The 20,396-nt window shown below is 34.2% G+C and overlaps 2 protein-coding genes and 1 long non-coding RNA gene across 3 annotated transcripts in view; 1 reads left to right on the top strand and 2 right to left on the bottom strand.

The window, feature by feature from the left end:
• Positions 1–380: 380 nt before the first annotated feature.
• Positions 381–3,958, top strand: LOC138322526 (uncharacterized). The gene is made up of 5 exons (XR_011208415.1): positions 381–409; positions 1,756–1,773; positions 2,063–2,086; positions 2,780–2,797; positions 3,898–3,958. It is a non-coding gene; the product is annotated as an uncharacterized lncRNA (long non-coding RNA).
• An 874-nt stretch (positions 3,959–4,832) lies between these two features.
• On the bottom strand, positions 4,833–12,518 carry LOC138321795 (uncharacterized). Its single transcript, XM_069265761.1, has 2 exons — positions 11,602–12,518; positions 4,833–8,783 (listed from the first exon to the last, which is right to left on the bottom strand). Exon 2 carries the CDS (start codon positions 8,749–8,751, stop codon positions 6,787–6,789), a length of 1,965 nt encoding a protein of 654 aa, XP_069121862.1. The 5' UTR covers positions 8,752–8,783; positions 11,602–12,518; the 3' UTR covers positions 4,833–6,786.
• Positions 12,519–13,708: 1,190 nt separating this feature from the next.
• Positions 13,709–20,396, bottom strand: part of LOC138321790 (probable E3 ubiquitin-protein ligase MID2) — a 54,037-nt gene continuing 47,349 nt past the window's right edge. The window contains 2 exon segments of the mRNA XM_069265758.1: positions 13,709–17,869; positions 17,872–19,296. Of these exon segments, the coding sequence (XP_069121859.1) occupies positions 17,282–17,869; positions 17,872–19,269 (1,986 nt within the window). The 5' untranslated portion in view covers positions 19,270–19,296 and the 3' untranslated portion in view covers positions 13,709–17,281.

The raw sequence follows: 20,396 nt of genomic DNA, 5'->3' as shown, positions 1-20,396 counted from the left end.
TTTATTGTGTAGTATTGTAATTAATTTTAAAGTATAACTTAATGAGAAACCTCCTTATGAAATTTTCTCCTTCATAACATAACATGTCTTTGTAGAATCTAAAATAATGACCTCGTACTACGCCTTTGGTCATTATTTGATTCTACCAAGGCGTTGTAACACTAAATGGACGAAACAAAGGTCCATAATTGATAATGTTAAGATTCTATTTGGTTAATTACATCAAAAAGTCCACGTTACATAAGTCAAACATTTCGTTACCGAAATTAAGTCACAGATTTTTTTAATTGCTTTATAAAATCAAACAATAAAAATATTTCAATAAATTGGTAATTACGTTCAAACTTCCCAGAATATAACACTATTTTTTTATATTTCTCTGCAGACAATTCCGGATTCATGTGTGAAGGTATGCTAGGACATTGTATTCTTACATATATATGAAATATTTTGTATCTAGAATGCATGAACAACATTTTTTATATTCTCAATGTACATATATATTTATTTTATTAATAAGCATTGCCATCGCACATTCCTTAAACGGTTAAGTTAGTGAAAATAACCCACGGTCATCTATGATTTTGATGTAAAATCTTAATAAATATTTTTAGTGAGAATTTTGCCAATGTCATTATGACAAAGCTTTGGCTATTCTTGAATTACGGAACTAATTATTCTTTGTAGAATGTAGATATAGGCCGAAAACATCATTATACTACATATATGTACCTAACTATTCGTTTAGATGGTTGTTACGAAGAAACCAATTTCTACACAGAAACGAGAATTCGAAAGCCACAGCTGTGTAAATTGGGTAGCTGAATATATTTCTACCTACGCTCATATGTTATATAAACCAACATATTTTTAGGTGGTTTAATTTTGCAATTGCATGTCTCACGACATTTCACGCAAAGTTTTATTTTTCAGATTAAAGGTAGATTGCTCTGTTCGTAAAGTTGAATTTTTTTTCGTGTATTCTCATCGATCGTGAAATTATATCGCCCTACGAAAATAACTTAAAACATATGGGTTGCTCTCTGACATTTTATATTAAGCTATACAATATCATAACATTTTGTGACCCTCGGGTAGAATATCCCTATCCTTCATGTCCACGTATGAAATAGTATTTTTCTCTCATACCTCGACGTTTTATTGCAATGTTACTTCTGTGATCCGCCATTTTGATATAAATTCGAAAAAAACGCGACTGCAAGTCAATTATCCATATATGAAAATTGGGTGATATTTTCAACGCAAATCCTGTTGTTTGTATCTTTTAAAGTTAACCCAGTCTAGTTTCTGAGAAAAAGTGTAAAAAAGAATTATACCGCGAAAATAGTTGTTTTTGACGCTGTGCCGTCACGAGGCTTTATTGCATGGGTAGCGATGCAATACAGCCTCAGGCAACATGGATGTATTGCCGAGACCAGCCAGTATTACACCTGTAGGTATGAGAGAAATATTGATACCAAAGTTACCAGATGTCTCTAGTGAGTGTGTAAATACGCGGTAATCTATCCGGAATCGAAATAAAAACCAATATTTCAGAACGAAACCTAAGAAATGATATATAAACCAGTTTAGAGAGACCATTCGCTCAACAAGAATAACTTATCTCTTGTTATCTGTATATAGCGTGTACCGTTCCAACTTAAACTAATAGTTTTATTGATTCAAGTTTCTTCTTTATCCTGAAACGTATAGTTTGTTTTAATTTCTTTAACTATTCTATTGTATCTTTTTCAGTGGACGAAAGATTCAAAGGTAAGAAATTCATAGTCATGACATCATAATATTTCTGGATTCGAATATTTGAAAATAAAAAAGCATGTTGTACATGGTAGTCCGTACAATTTTTATGATTTTCTCCGAGTATCGGGGAGTTTAAAAGTTATAACATTTCTGGCATTTTCTTTCTTGACCTTGTCAGGATCGAACCCAGGCCGTCCAGGTGAATAGCTTAATCACTATACAAACGATCAACTCAAATTTTCTATAGAATGTATCACCTTGTCTCATTAATACATATTTTTCTCCCCTCCTTCTGTTACAGAAAATTCCGTCTTCATGCCTGAAGGTATGCTATAACAAGTTAATTTTTATTTCTATCACATATAATTGATGATGATACATACAAATTGTATAAATGATTTTTAATTATATTTCTGTATGTCGATATCAAGAAGGTAGATAACCTTACTTATAAAATGCTTATGTACAGTGAACACAATAAAGATAGAATATATTGTTTCCTGTGACCTTGTGTTCCTAGTGTCTGGTTTAATAGATTTGAGAAAAAAAATCCTAGATTGCTGGAATACTTTTTATAGGACTAAACGTTATGTGAAAGTAATATAATATTTATCATTTGTTCATAATTGAAAGAGTTCCTTTATGTTTAGTTTTCCATTATTTTAATAATGATGCTGATATGAATTACTTTTTAGTCTATTTAATGTTTTACATGTACAAATTAAAACATTAAACTATTAAACTATTTTTCTCTATTGCTGGAATACATTTTTATTTGTTTTGTATGACTAAACAGTAGTAACACCTATATATAGTTATCCTTAAATCATACCTGTACAAAGTGGTTCGTTTCAAATCAATTAAATCTTCTTATATGATTCATCATGGAATTTTTATCTGGTATTTAAATTGATTATATTACAACATTTACAATCACCTGAAACGTCTTAAACACGATGCATTGATTTTCTTTTAAATCAAATCTTTTTGGCTTATTCATGTATTATACTGATTTCAGTTGATGAAGGACTTGCAGGTAAGAAATTACTTATCGTGGCAGCCATCCTCATTTTTGTTTAAACTGTATTATTTCAAATTGTAAGTAAGGAATGCTTTTGAGATACATCAAAGGAGAATCTCTGTAGGACTCTAATTGACATGTTTATTTTTTTCTCCTGAACTTACATCAGTTTTACTATGATTCCAAGGGTGGATATAACGACAGTAAAAATAACTTCTGAAATATCGAGGATGGATCAATTTATACGAATTTATTGCATGGAATAGTCTACTTATTCCTCTGCTAATCAAAGGCTTTTTATTGTGTAGTATTGTAATTAATTTTAAATTATAACTTAATGAGAAACCTCTTTATGAAATTTTCTCCTTCATAACATAACATAACATTGTTGCTTATATATCTCATTAAAACAGATATCTTAAGCTTAAGATTAGGTAAACAATATAAAAAATACATCTCAGAGAAGTTTGATTAAATTTAAAGGAAAAGTGTATCATGCATATAAATAAGGGGTATGTTCTGTACTCTATTTTATAAAATCATTGATGGTTGTAGATAAACATAACATTATACTGTATTTGTGGACATTTTCGCGAGCGGAAAATTTACGCTAATTACGCGAAGGCTTTCTTCGCGTGATCGTTGAAAATTTCCCCGCGCGTAACATTATGTACGTATATGAACTTTGTTGTTAAATGTCTAAATTTGTAACTATTGCGAAAATAATAACACCGCCAAACTTTTATGCGTGCAAATCTCGACATTAAGCTCTCGCGAAAATATCTACGCATACAGTATATGCTAAGACATACATAAAGATTTTGGCTTATCTCAGTCTCTTACTTACAAAAGGTAACAATAAGGTTATATGTTTGATTAAGGGTACATTGAATATCATAAAGTGGTCTCAAATAAACAGAAACCTTGACCAAGGAAACAGGATCTACTAAAAATCTAAACTGACGAAAAACCAGTTGTCGTTCCTAGTATATGATGTTACAATTACAAAATATATACGTTATAACATATTTGCTAAGAATCGAATCAGAGGAAAGTTCTTAAAAATGATCAAATCATTAAACTTTTAACTCTTAAGCTGAACGTTTTAATCGCAGATCACTGCTGCAGACGCTACATTTTCATTTGAGCTGCAAGGAACTGCCAATAAGATTCCAGGTAGGACAATGTCAGATATCATTGTTGAGAATTGTTGAAAACTATGAAATTTCAAATTATTTTCTTCATTATAATTCCTAGTCAACAGTGAAACAGCTTTAAATGCGCCGTTAAGATTTAATCATACCATGCGTCTTCCGTTTAATTGATAACTTGAACAGCGTAAAACCATAAGAATTTTAAATGCAAAATGATGAACGGCTGCTGAGTTTATTTCTATTTTTGTTCTGATTTCTTATTCACGATTAAATTCATGTATATAATTACAACTTTATTGCATGAAGACCACTTGACGTTTTCCTTCTTCTTTTATTCCATCCTCGTAATATGGACATTGTTTCCTATCTGTTTTGTTTTTAACATGTTTAAAACTGTTTTAAACATCTCCAATCCTAAGCCGGTAAATCAAAACCAAATGTCGACCATTATGTGTGTTGAAATGATGCCGAAAATTAGAGAGCTTGTACATGGGGTTTCTAAATCTGGATTTCCCTTGGATAAATTGTGCCGACTAGGAATTAAACTTCGCATATATCTTGCGTAAATATCACGTAAGATACTTTGATGTCTTTTAATCCTCAACACAATCTTATTGTATTTTTCAGATTTACCATGAAATAACAAGGTATGTTTAAATTCCGTTTTATACCAAGTCATGCAAATATCAAAGTACTTTTATTTTGTTAATACAAAATTTGGAATAAGAAAATATAAGTGAAATTCATATGATTTTTCATTTTAGAAAAAGAAGAATTGACGGGCTTTCACACAAGACCGCATTTAATTAGTAACTTCATATGCGGAACTCTACCTATATAAAGGACCCGATAATCACAAAGTATATAGACTACATAATTTTGGATCCACAGCATGATACACAGGACTGTGTAGTCCTAATAATTTTACTACAATTGAAGAACTTCAAAGGAATACTCAAGATTTGCAATAATTCTAATTTTATTTTACTACCATCAGATTTGTAGACCACTAACACTGTAACACACTGGCATTTCTACCACAATACGTCGTGTTATTCCACCATCAGGCCATTGTATATATGTGCTGGGTGTTGGATAAATATATTGATTTCCACTATTGGAATAACAGCTTCCGATCTTTTGATGGATTAAGATTTTTAACTTTGACCCGAACTACATTTTTACATAGTCAAGTCAGAAATTGTTAACGATATCGATCATCGAATAACGGATCGCTAACACTATTGACTCAAAATTCATAATTGTCTTTTGTTTTGTGGTAAATCTTGCTATACGAGAACCATGGGGGGAGGGGTTCGGTAAAATTAACGCACATAAGCCTTACTTTAACTATGTCACAATGGTTTGATGATTATTTGGCGGGAAGTAAATGTTACTTTGCCGTGGACATTTAGTTCGGCAACAATTAACTGTTCAAGTACCTATAGAAATCTAGATTCAAAACGACGTTCGGTGGGAAGGAATGTACAGATTGTAAATTTTGAATATTAATGAGTGACTATTTGCTTATGATAATATTACACCTTATTTGCATATGCCGGCAAATAACGTTTTCTTATTTTAGCCTTCTTATAGATTATTTGTTGTGGTAGAAACAGGTCACACAATTCGGGGTTATTGGATATGGAATTTATTTCACACTTGTAAGTTATTTCATCAAGTTCCAAAAGACACTCGCTAAAGCTTGTGTTTTTTGTAATTTTTAAAAAATAACTCGTATGAAATAGATTCCATATCCAATGACCACTCGTTGTGTAACCTCTACATGTCTGATATATATGTATATACTGATGGTGATAATCCGAATGTCAAATGTTTTCAGTGTTAAAACCCTTGAAATAAAATATCTATAAGCAGTCGATTTGAGTCAGTTTCACAATCTGTTTTAAGTAAGGAATAGATATGCAAAACCATTGATAAAGTTTTATTACTATAAGTAACTGTTCATAAATCAATCAAAATACACATACCAGTACATACAAATTTTTTTCTATAAATTCATCTTCACCAAAACATATCAAACATATTTTTTCTACGTACATGTTCTTACTCAGCATGCTATGTTATGTTTATTTTTTTGTGCGATAGAAATGAAATGTTTATGTCCCATGTATTTGTCAATAAGATTAATGCAAAAAATGGCGAGAAAAAAAAATGAAAAAATTATAGCAAAAAGTTTTTTTTAGTTTTTTTTTGCATCTTTTAATTGTGTGTATCCACACACACACACACACACACACACACACACACACACACACACACACACACACACACACACACACACACACACACACACACACACACACACACACACATATATATATATATATATATATATATATATACAATGTATATCAATAATTACGGCGTTCAATTATGTAATTTTTTTTTTAAATCTTACGCTTAACTATAAAAGAAAAAAATGCATTTTCAAATGAGCCATATATTAATACTAACCAAAAATTGATCTTTCCCTTAGATATATAAATCAGTAATATCTTCATTTCATGTCAGCAACTATGGCTTAGTCTGACAATGAAATATCAAATCTAAAGCCAATAAGTTCATAGTTTTCTATAAGGAACGACCGAACGGTTAAAACATTCAGCAAAATTACAGAATAAGAAAAAAAATAACGGAGTACCTGTTTACCAGTCATTTTTTTAACTTTCAATTATTCAGTAAATAATTAAAATGTTTTAATTGCGTGAACATTGCAAAAAGGTTAACCTGATGACGTTACATTTTGATTCAAAGAAAAGTCTAAACCAACCAGCCCTGTAAGTGATATGTAACTATAAAGGGAAAGTGTCATCACAAGAATTGTGATTAAATTAACTGATATAAGTGAATATAATCGCAGAGAGTGTCTGAAAGGTTTGTCACAACAACCTTATCACCACATACGGATATAGCTTCTGGTTTGTTGATACCGTCCGCTGACGTTAACAGTTCCCTGACGTTTTTTCTGTCCCCAGACATCTGTACAACGTTGTGTGATCCATATCCACAGACATAGACGTTACCCTCCCTGTCCACGTCAACTCCATACGCGACCCTTACTACACCGACCTTCAACACGTCCTTGTGTAGATTGTCAGTGGACAGACTACCGAGGGCTGTACTGCCAAGGGTGTCAGTGTAGTAAGGGAAGAAGAGAGTTCCATTAAGGTGGTTTAGAGATAACGAGAATATATTGTTAGGACCTTTGTGTATCTTTGTCTTACCGTCCTTTGCCACACGGTACACTTTTTTACCTGTGCTCACTACAAACTCTCCATTTCTGTACGTTATACCGTAACATGGTTTCCCAATGTTAATTACATTCGATAATGTAAGTTTAGAGGGTGTAACTGTCATCACATGTACACCATTACCTATCGAAGCTGCCACTGTAGTGTTGTCTACCAAACACAAATCCCAGGGGTTTCCATTCACCTTCAAATCATCCACAATATTTCCGTCAGTGTTGATTAATTTCAGCTTCTGATTTGCATAATCTCCTACGACAATTATACCGTCAGGAGCGATAACAATTCCACGAGCTATACAATCGGACCGATCTGATTCCGTTTTAATCTTCACTTTTCTCACCTTCTGTAGTTCACATTTTGATAAAGACTTGGGTATACATGGAACATCTAAAAGTTGCCTCTGTTGCTTCTGGACGATAATTTTACCAAAGTTCAGATTTGTTCCATCAAATTCTGCTTCGTGCTTCAGACTGACAGTAGACCATGTCAACCTCAACTCTTTTACTAAATATTTCCAAGCATCCAGTTCTGTTTGTCCTCTCTGGTACAATATAATTGTGCCCACGTGGTCGTTCTCCTGCCGGGCTGTAGCAATCGATTCCATTGTGTTCTGCATAGCGATCTTCAGTCGTTTACACTTTTGACATATCGTCTTCAAATTTTCAGTCTCTTCTTTGTACTTAACTATCAAATCATCTGTGATTTCCTTCTTCATCTCCCTCATTCGTTGGATGAACCGTTCCTCAATATCGTCGATACTTTGTAATGCCGACTCCTTGTCGTCTGCGATGCTCTGTAAATATTTATGGAAGCCCTTTACCAACGATTCCAGGGAATCAGCTGCCTCTTTCATCTTCCTTTCCTCTAGATTTGAGTCTTTATCCAGTGTCTCGCATAAATCCTCAGTGATTCCCACATCTTTACAGTTTCTGTTACTGGTGGTTACACATTTGCTGCAGTCAAATGAATTGTGGTCAGCGCAATAGTAAGTAATATTCTTCTTGTGCTTATCACACCTTTTTGAATTTGTTTCCGTTCTTGGTAGAAAGTCTGTAGAAGTTCCAATGTCTATAGCGTCACAGTTGGTGTGTATGATGTCATGGTAGTTTAGTTTACAAGACTCACAAAACAAACATTGGGTAGTCTTACACCAGAACTGAGCCAGAACCATCTTGTCTTTAGTTTTCTTGCAGGGCATGCAGTAGTGACCGTCTGTTGAATCACTACTCATTCGTATCAGCTTCGTGGAAACTTTGTTCACAGGAAACTGCTCAGCCCATTTCTCTTTATTTTTAGTCTTATCAACAGGGTAAGTAAGCGTTCTACATACCGGACAGGTAAAGGTAGTCGCCGTATCCCTTTTTAGTGACACTTCACTGATGATGTAACTACTCAGACATTCCTGACAAAGAGAATGGTGACATGGTAGACATCTTGGCTGATGAAGCTGTTCCAGACAGATCGGGCACTCGAGGAGGTGTAAGTCCGACTGAGTACCGTCTTTTGGAACCGATTCTTGATTCGGGCCACCTTCTGCCATGACGTTATCAGTCCTTGATTTGATCAGGTATCCTAAAAGAAATAAATTACATTTATGTGTGACGCTATGTTACCTTGTTTCCTCTGTAATAGTGTCAATTTACATAGAAGGAGGAGTATCACTTTGGGCCGTTTTTAAGGTCACTCAATGATAAGCAAAATATTTTTCATGAAGGTACCTTAGGATCAGCTAGATATTGTATGCTAATTAAGGACATCCGATTTTTCTGGTCTGGTGGTAATACCAGAGGTCAAAGGTTAAAAGCCAAATGGAGAAAATTCACATTTCCATTGTTTAAGTCCTAATTAATTAAATATTAAAATGGAGATATTGAATGAAGTTGTTGCTTGAGATTAGCTCATAAAACAAACTTGAATAATTTAAAAACCTGCTTTAAACATTGGAAAACAACGGATGCTACGTGGACAGATGATACCATTAATTGAATATGACCTAATTTATGCACGTGACCTAGCCAATGTGACCCTAGGATGTAATCATCTTAAGCAGGTCATGTCAAGATCCACATGCAGTACTAATTAAACGTCAATCTCAAGCTATAAAATTGTTTAAAAATCATAGTTTTCAGCGAAAAAATATTAGAGTTTTTATTGCTAAAATAAAACAAATACTTAACTAGGTCATCGTGACCTACTTTTTATTTTTCTGAACTGAACTTCACAAACTAAATATTTACATCCAAAATCTACAAAAAATATCTCTATGCTAATATCTAATCAATTACGACATAAATAATGAAAATGTTAATTTTCACCCTTTGACCTTTGACCTCTGAAATTACCATGAACCCAGACATTCAGCTGACCCTAGCGAATCTTCATGCAAAATATTTTGCTTATCACTGAGTGGCCGTAAAAAGGCCCAATGTGATACCACTCCTTTCTGCCCAGGTAATATTGATTTTGGGTTTCATTTCAACAATTTATTAATCGTAGTTGAAGTTTTCATTTTATTCAATATTTCATGAAATAAACAATAAATTTCCTTTCTCAGAAGACCTCTCGCACTAATATCCATATTTAGTTATGGATTTTTTCCCTCAAACTTCTTCACTCTTTCTTAATTACATTCATTTAGCACATATTTTTCAGATCTCATTCATCGAACAAATATTTTTAAAGAAAATCTCGTTTTATACCTATAATGATTATTTACGCATACATGTTTATATATTATATATATATTATATGACATATATACCTTAATAGTACTTTTCTTAATTTGAGTTCCTAGTCATGATTAGTATAGTTGTCGATGTTATGAATTCATATTTAAGACATATTAGCCACGACTTTAAAGGGGCTTTGCAGTGAGGATAGTACTGTTACAAATGTATTGCTCTACATTCCTTATGAAATATGTAACAAGAAACATCGACAAATTCCACGACATAGTACTTTTCTTAATTTGAGTTTCTGATTATGAATAGTATAGTTGTTGACGTTAAGACTTAACTTTAAGATAAATTAGCCACAACTTTAATGTCTTCAATGTGAAATTTGATTCTCCGGAAATCAATTTTTGTAACTACAGTATTATTACGCGTCCTTGTCCATAGCCGTCGATGACATATTTACTGCCCGATAAACTAAAAATAATGGGTTGGATTGGTGGTTAGGCAGGGAATTGTAAGGATGAGGAACTAACATACACGTATATACAGATACAATGAATCATACGTATAAATTCACGTATCTGAGTTTCTTAATCAACATGTCATTGAGTAGACTTTTGTACTTAGATGTACCTATACATTCTTTTTAAAATGCACGTGCGATAAAATTAGCATAAACATAACGGTGTAGGAATACAATCCCGCAATGTCAGTCCGGACTACTTTTACTTCAAGCTTTAATGAGACGTTGCGTCATCACGACATTTATACATAATACTTTGTTTATATTTTACCTTGCACACTGGCTTTCGCTTAGTTCACAAGTAAAATATTAACATAATCACGCAATATGAAACTAGAAACAAGATCGCTGTCGGCGTTATCTGAAAAGTATATATCATCAAGACAGCTTAATAACTGTAATATTCCGTACGTGTTTAGCGATTGGGAATTGCTTGGTGATTCATTCACAGTGTTATTGTCTGGGCTCATGTCTGACAGATATGGATGTAGTGCTATATATTCATGATATGGCTATGCCTCCGGTATCCCTCCGGTTTCCATCCCCGGGCCTTATACATATAACGTTAACTCAGAACCCTTATCAACTGATAAGAACGAAAATACTGACAAAAATAATTGAAATGAAAAAAAAAAAAATAGAAAATTTAATGGAAGAAACATTCGAATGATGAAATTGAAAACAATATCGAACAACCCCGTTCGGTGAATATGTCATTCCGTGTAATGTACAGTTAAAAATAACGTACTAATTATAAATCAACCAGTAATTGCACTTTTTAAAATAAGCAATTAACTAGCTACTTGACCGTTACATAGTTGACTGTAGTTACAAGGCTGTTTTCTTCACTAAATATATATTGAGATTTTGTTGTATTTTTTTTAAGATTTTAGTGTAGTGGTATTTTGTACAGAAAGTGACTTCCGCACTACCTGCTCCTAAGATCTTTCAATAAGGATAACACGATTTTGTCGTCAAGGAAGGCCAAACAAATTAAGGAAAGGGAAAGTCCTTGTCGTCAAAACAAACTGAAGTTTATCATAAAAACACACTAATCAATATGCGATTAATTAATCATCTTATACATGATACCATAATGATATCAATTTGGTAAGATTTGATGGACAGAATGACCACCGGATCATCTAGAAGCATAATTCTTAAGACGAAACCGAATAAAATAAACACTTACTTTCAGGGGGCACCAGAAGCGCTTTACATCCCCTGTTTGATACGAAATAGCATCCACTTGGTTAGGAGGAAGAGGTATTGAAGTTCACAAACAATTAGTAATTGACTCATTCCAAACTTTGGCGAAAAAACTATCAAGACGGTCTCTCCAAATTTGAAGACAACAGGAAACTGATGTGGATTTCTGTATCTCATTAAATGTTGAAATTGCTCTAACAAAAACAAAAAACAAAACAAAATCACCCGTCTGAAACACTGTTGTTCAATCAGTAAGTAAAACGAACAAAATTACATGATAAAGTTTGGTATGTCAACAATCCGCTGTTCCCACGCACATTTTGTAATGTCTTGCCAGATATCTGCAAGGCTGCGGGTGTTCAGATGTTTACCGCGCTACTGTTATCACAGCATGATGATGCAAGGCATATCATGTTTACTTCAGGTCCTAGGTCGGAGAAGCCCTTCGTTCGTACAGCAGCTCGTGTACTGACTCGGAAAAAAGTCATTTTATGGCACTTTGTCAGCGCTATCGTCCGGTAATAAACATTTCCGTATCCAGATTTGCCTACTGACAGTAACAACACACGTGCTTCTCCATCCAATGAATTGGAACTTGTAAACTCGGACACTTATTGACAACAGACAATAGCATCAACCACATTACATTATGCAGCTCCGGGATGTTAATCAACACTGTTTTAACTGGTGTATTTTCAATTTCACTCACACGATTTTGCCAGCACATATACAGTCTCAATCAAATATGGTGGCTCGCCTCCCGCTTCGAGCCGCAACACTACTGCAGTGGTTGTCAATCCGCCTTTACTATTTTGCGTAATCAATCGAAAGAGACATAGGTGCCGCATAATGAATTAAAAAAAGTGAATCATCGGAGAGTTTTTACTTTTTTTTGTCTTTCAATCCAAAAGTGTAAATTGCGTTTCACAATAAGAACTATATTTTTAGTTACTTTTCTACCGAAAATACCCTACTTAGCAACCAATACAGTTTTAAATATGATGAACATGCAAAAGTAGAGAAAGTATGTAAATATATAGATGGAACATTGTTTTGACTGCGTTAAAGGTAATATGAACGCAATTAGATACGGAGATATTCTGCATTGAATATGTCTGTATAACTTTGCGTTATTTTGTAATTTGAAATGACACAAATGTAATCATATTATAAACTGTATCAAACTTAAAAAAAAAAACTGGAAGAAAACTCTTGTATGTTACACTTGTGTGAAAAGTAATGGTAAACTTGGACGAGTTCGGTGATAAGATTTTGTATGGACGGTTGCAACGAGTTATCTAAATAACACAGTGATTATAACTGTAGTGGGTCTTCACCGGTAGAAGAAACATCCTGCATTGTTTCATGTTTTCATGTTTCTTTATAAAATGGATTAAGCAAATTATCAGCTATCAGATTGAATGTCTTACAATTCTGTATGTAAACGATTTCCTGTTAATATTCAATTAACAAACATTTGAAAATTTTGATAATTGAAATTCTTGGGGCCAACACATGCCATATGTACTGTTAGTAATTACATATAACAACGAACTCTCGGAAACACACAAAAAATATAAGAATTCAGCATTTATCCATGGATTATCTACATATGCAATATTTATTTGTATTTTTGTCCATACTAATTGATGACTGATAATGTTGTTAAATAAATTGCAGGAAGCCAATACTTCATTTTATTCACCTCGTTTACTTGTTTATATCAAGACGAGTGACCTCCCTTCGAACGTATTTTCCACTGTAAATAATTCCACATTATAAATACTATTATAAATACGGTGCTTTCATCATCGGATATTCAGACAGAAAAAAATGTAGGAAATATTTAAAACGCACCGCAGTCGACTCATGATTTAAGTTCTGATCAGAGAACAAAATAACACCCACTCTGTATAATCAATAGACAATTATAAGTTTAACCGCAATTCATATATTTTTTTTTGGGGGGGGGGGGATTCTGAGCAGGTTGTAGATGATTTAATTATGGCAGAAACAAGTCACACTCGGGGTTGTTAGATTTGGAGTTTATTTTACACTTGTAAAAAACATATTAAAGCTACAAAAGACACTCGCTAAAGCTCGTGTATTTTGGTAATTTTAGAAAATAACTCGTTCGTGTAAAATAAATTCAATACCCAACAACAACTCGTTGTAAAACCTATTTATCGCATAATCCGCCTGATGTTCAGTTCAGTTTCCATTGACTGTGTCCGGCAGGAAATACATGGAGAGGTCATAACAGAAACAATAAAGTGACGTCAGGAATAATGACGTGACGTCAGGAATCCAATATGGTTGGGCTAAATGGCTGTCTCCTCTGATTTTCGCATCACAATTCGGCGTTGAAATCCTTCGAAATGTATGTTGTTATAGTTATGTGTTCAAAAGTATTTTGACTTTGTTTTCATTGCATATGACATTTTATGAAACGAGTATTTGAACTGTTGTTTATTATGTCATGACACAACTTCATTTTAAATAACCACTTAGAAATAAGTCACACAACTCGGGGTTGGTAGATTTGGAATTTATTTTACACTTGATAATCCTTTCTCAAAGCTACAAAGCTCGTGTATTTTGGTAATTTTAGAAAATAACTCGTTCGTGTAAAATAAATTCCATACCCAACAAAACCTATTTATCGCATTAGTGGTGGAGGAGAAGTAGGTTCCCATGTACCCCTCTGGCAGTTTTTCGAAACATGGTTTTTTAGGACCGTTGTGATATCTAGTTTCATTTTATGCTTGTTGCCATTGACAACTAATGTCCCATGGGGGTCATATGGCGGCCATCTTGGATTTCAGGTATCAAAAATGGCCAAAATGACACATTCGCATATATGCGCATAGATAAAGAACCAGACAACATTCAGAGACAAATAAACACATTTTTTGATATGATTGAAACATGCTGAATACTAATAATGACGTTACGTCTTCTTATTTTTGTGAAATGACGGGGAAACAATGAAATTTTCTGCTTTTTTTCCGTAAAAAATCGATTTCATAGTTTTTATCACACGTAAAAAAATTGATGGACAAATCACCTTGTAACAGTCATTTCGAATTGAACCAACCCTTGTGTAAACATATGTGTACTATAAAAAGACAGATCGCATCAATGAGGTCGGGAAAAGAGAGGGAATAACCCCCCCCCCCTAAAAAATTATCAAAAACTGGCCAAAATGACACATTCGCATATATGCGCATAGATAGTGAACCAGACAACATTCAGAGACAAATAAACACATTTTTTGATATGATTGAAACATGCTGAATACTAATAATGACGTTACGTCTTCTTATTTTTGTGAAATGACGGGGAAACAATGAAATTTTCTGCTTTTTTCCGTAAAAAATCAATAAATGTCATAATTTTTATCACAAGTAAAAAAAAAAGATGGACAAATCACCTTGTAACAGTCATTTCGAATTGAACCAACCCTTGTGTAAACATATGTGTACTATAAAAAGACAGATCGCATCAATGAGGTCGGGAAAAGAGAGGGAATAACCCCCCCCCCCCCTAAAAAATTATCAAAAACTGGCCAAAATGACACATTCGCATATATGCGCATAGATAGAGAACCAGACAACATTCAGAGACAAATAAACACATTTTTGAAAAACTGCCAGAGGGGTACATGGGAACCTATTTCTCCTCCCCCACTTCATAATCTGTCTGATGTTCAGTGCCTTTGCACATGTCAAGTAGTTGTATTTTTAAATATGTCACTAGTGTAATATAACCTATAGCGATTTCCATTTGGTATTCAGCAATCCACCCTCACCATTTTTATGAGATGTTTATATCAAGCTTTAAAAATGTTTTTGAGTTCCTAAATGCTATCAGCATCAATCCTATCTGGGGTTTGAGGATATTGAGACATCAATAGTTGTTTTATGTGTGTGTTCTTGTTAAAACTAATTTTCGTGTGAAATATAAACAAAATTACTCTAAATACATATAATGGTGTTTACTGCAATTCTATCTGACCTCTGACCGTAGTATATACCAGATGTATTTGTTTCTCCGTTATATTTGACATCCACTTATGTAATGAAGATGACAAGTGTGATAATGTGTCTGTTTGCTTCAATTCTTTATAGCGTAGTGATTCACGTCGCATTCATCGTATTTATACATCACAACGATATGCTTAATCTTTTAATTAGTCTATCGATTCTTTGTTGGTGAAACATTGGTTATGTATTTACGTAATGTGAATGAAAATGATTTATCGTTATCACTCAAGAAAATTAAAAATTTGTTAATTACTCAAAAAAACCTACAATACACGAAAATATTCAAATCATATTTTCATTCATATGTTACATATGACAAATTCCTTACAAGTCAATAAAATAATTTGGATATTGATCGACCGTTGTTATAGACAGGTTAATAAGATTCAATGATTTTTTTTTATCTGTAAAACAACACATGTTTCTATGAAGATATTTCTAATAATAAAAGAAACATACACAAGTTTCATGCCACCGAATTATTCTTAACTATCGTACACATCTAATCCTATGTATGGCTTTAAATAATTTGGACAACTTGTGCCCGATCCCAATGTATATTTGATACAAATAAAATATTTTTAAATCAAACCTATGTATGATTCATTCTATCACCAAATGTTCTTTGCCGGCAAAAAGGAGTTAATTCCCTTTGGAGGTAAAAAGACTCAGCATTCATTTATTCTGAAATGTCTCGATATATTGTACAAAATTGATTAAAAAAATTATTGCGTAATATGAAACCGATAAAAAAGTAAACACTAATAATGGAATAAAACATCTGACGCAAATCATAGACAAATTTTAAGCAGGTGACTTAAATGACAAATAAAATGACAATGACATCCCTAAATTTCCCCCATCGCCCGGAACAAGGTATAATGTTACAGGAAGGACCGGACATCTTCAATATTATAGCACTATGTTCTAACACTACATGCCCACATTTTACGTTTATAATAAAGTAGCATCATAAATTAGAATTAAACTAATGTGATATAACAGTTAAACATTGGCCTAATACTATATAAATCGTCAGTTATACTGCAAACCAACTTTCTTTCGCGGATATCAAATTTCGCGATTTCCATTCCAAAACAAGTTTGCGAAGATAATTATTCGCTGATTTAACAATTCAATGATAATTCCTATTAATATAGATAATGTAGGCTTAAACCCTAACCCTCAGATCGCGAAATCCGCAAAGTAAAGTAAATCGCACGCGAATGAAAGAAGGTTTTTCAGTAAGTAAATGTACTGGTGAGCTATATCAGTGACATCAAAGTAAATAAGTTCTCTGTAAGGAAAGTGCAAACCTTCAGCAAAAGTACAGAATAATAACATGATGAAGTAGGTGTTTTCAAGGCATTGTTAAATATATCTATAATAAAGTGAGAGTGATGTACTGTTTATATAAGAATAATTAAATATGGAACATGGTGTGAGAGCCCTTCTGCGAAAAGGAAATATATTGGTATTTACATGATTTATTGAATAAATCATTTCTTTGGATCTAACAAGAATGTTGAACTTGATGAAATAATGAACAGTTTTCCTAGGTGTCCTTAAACTGATATGTAACTACAAAGGAACAAAGTCATCATAAAAATTGTGTAATCAAACTGATGAAATAAGCTGAAATAAGCTAATATAATTGCAATGTTCGGATGAAATGTTTGTCACAACAATCTTATCACCACATACAGATATAGCTCGTGGACTGTGCATACCGTCCGCTGTCGTTAACACTTCCCTGACGTTTGTCTCGTCCCCAGACATCTGTACCACGTTGTCTGATCCATATCCACAGACATAGACGTTACCCTCCCCGTCCACGTCCACTCCATACGGGTAACTTATATTTACTATACCGACCTTTAACACGTCCTTGTGTAGATTGTCAGTGGACAGACTACCGATGACCGTACTGTCCGGTGTGCAGGTAAAGTATGGGAAGAAGAGATTCCCGGTACGGTGTTTATGCGATAACGCGTATATAGTGTTAGGACCTCTGTGTAGTATCTGTGTCTCACCGTCTTTTGTTACCCGGTACACTTCTTTACCTGAACTCACGATGAACTCTCCATTTCTGTACGTTATACCGTGACATTGTTTCCCAATGTTTATTACATTCGATAATGTAAGTTTATCGGGTGTAACTGTCACCACATGTATACTATTACCTATTGCAGCTGCAACTGTCGTGTGTTGTCTACCAAACACAAATCCGAAGGCCGTCCAATCACCTTTAACTCATACACAACATCTCCGTCAGTGTTGATTAATTTCAACTTCCGATTGCTATAATCTCCTACAACAACCAAACCGTCAGAAGTGATAACAACTCCACAAGCTGCACAATCGGACCGATCTGATTCCATTTTTATGTTCACTTTTCTTACCTCCTTTAGTTCACATTCGGATAAAGGTTTGGTTAGGCCTGGAACATCTGTGAGTTGTCTCTGTTGCTTCTGGACGACAATTTTACCAAAGTTCAGGATTGTCCCATCAAATTCTGCTTCGTGTTTAAGACTGACAGCAGAGTTCGTCATCCTCATCTCTTTTACTAAATCTTTCCAAGCATCCAGCTCTGTTTGTCCTCTCTGGTACAATATAATCGTACCAATGTGGTTGTTTTGCTGCTGGGCTGTCACGGTCGATTCCATTGTGTTCTGCATAGCGACCTTCAGCCGTTCACACTTTTGACTTGCCGCCTTGAAATTTCCACTCTCCTCCTTGTACTTAGCTATCAAATCATCTTTGATTTCCTTCTTCATTTCCCTCATTCGTTGGATGAACCGTTCCTCCATATCGTCGATACTTTGTAATGCCGACTCTTTGTCGTCTGCGATGCTCTGTAAGTATTGATGGAAGTTCTTTACCAACGATTCCAGGGAGTCAGCAGCCTCTTTCATATAGGTCGTCCTTTCCACTAATTTTGAGTCTTTATCCAGTGTCTCACAGTAATCCTCAGTGGTTGTCACATCGTCACATTTCCTGTGACAAACAGTGACACATTTGCTGCAACCGAAAACATTGTGGTCAACGCAGTAGTAAGCCATCTTTTTCCTGTGCTTGTCACATCTTTTTGAATTTGTTTCCGTTCGTGGTAGAAAGTACGTAGACGTTCTAATGTCAATAGCGTCACAGTTGAAGTGTACGATATCATGGTGATTTAGTTTACATGACTTGCAAAGCAAACATTTATTAGTCTTACACCAGAACTGAGCTGAAACCTTTTTGTCTTTAGTTTCACAAGACATGCAGTAGTGAACGTCTGTTGAACTACTCTTCATTTGGATCAGCTCCATGGCAACTTTGTCTATAGGAAACTGTCCAGCCCATTTCTCCTTATTCTCAGTCTTATCAACAGGGTAAGTAAGCGTTCTACACACCGGACAGGTAAAGGTAGTCGCCGTGTCCCTCCTCCCCGACACCTCACTGATGATGTAAGTATTCAGACATTCCTGACAAAGAGAATGGTGACATGGTAGACATTTTGGCTGATGAAGCTGTTCCAGACAGATCGGACACTCCAGGAGGTGTGAGTCCGTCTGGGTACCGTCTTTCGGGACCGATTCCTGATTGGGGCCACCTTCTGCCATGACGTTATCAGTCCCTGATCAGGTATCCTAAAAGGAATAAATGATTTTTATGCGTAGCGGATTCTCATAAAAGTTTGCAAACAAAATTTATTTCATAACCCGAAGAAGTTAAAAATAGTTACATCAATGCCTATAATTATTTTTTCAGACTACTTGATAACATAAAATACGTTTAAACGTACAATTCCATTAATTTTCCAATGGAATATGTTTTTTCAAATCAATACGCAACGTCGACGTCTCTATTGTGACGTCATGATTACATCGGATTTTCGCGCCATTCTTGGATTCGGTTTTCATATTATATGAAGAAATAGAATCTGCCAATCAGAGAGTTGGATTTAGCATGAAAACAAATAAAAATTAATTATAGAACCATAAATCCCTCAAGAAGGCAGTTTAATGCTTATATTTCCGTTTTCTGTTATCTCTTTTAATCCAACTCTGTATTGTACACTGTTATCGCTATTGCCAAATCAAATTCCCCGCTGTCCCCGTCACTGGAGCCCCTATTTATGACATTATAAGCAGCCCCAATGACATTCGGGTTAAAAATAAGTTCTTAGATTTAAACATCAAATCATCGGTACATTTCCAACTTTTTAATCAATTTGTAAGTATTTTTGCGAATAAATATAGCATTGCGTCATTACGTCATGACGAAGGCCAGAACGACGTCACGAAACATGTTCTTCATATCACTACACCAACGGGAGTTATGGAAGAATTATGAGCTCATAAATTCTCCCTTTTTTGCTAAGGTTATAATAGTGTCAGTCCGGAACAAATGGAACAATAATCATATAACATACATTATCGTAGGCTTTTTATCAACATGCCATTGAGTAAACTAGTATAAACGTGTTCAATTGATGCATACAGTTTAATAATTACCATATTGAACAGTTTATCATGTACATATAAATGTAGAATGATCAATTATTTCATGCTTACGCAAAATATAAAATACAAGCATTGAACATCCAACCAATCAACCAATAACATAGTGATTGTAGGTAGGCCTACCCGATAATATAAACTCTCACCGTCAGTATTGGCAAAAATATAAACGTATGTCAGAATATAGAACGGTGTGCCTTGTAATTTTAGGCCTATGTATCTACCCG

The sequence above is a fragment of the Argopecten irradians genome, chromosome 4 (assembly GCF_041381155.1).
Source record: "Argopecten irradians isolate NY chromosome 4, Ai_NY, whole genome shotgun sequence".
NCBI lineage: Eukaryota > Metazoa > Mollusca > Bivalvia > Pectinida > Pectinidae > Argopecten > Argopecten irradians.
The sequence above is the reverse complement of the archived record's forward strand: the minus strand, read 5'-3'. Positions and strand labels throughout refer to the sequence as shown.

Bases quoted from the DNA above. Each gene is read 5' to 3' on its own strand.
- LOC138321795 (XM_069265761.1), bottom strand. From the start codon at position 8,751: ATGGCAGAAGGTGGCCCGAATCAAGAATCGGTTCCAAAAGACGGTACT.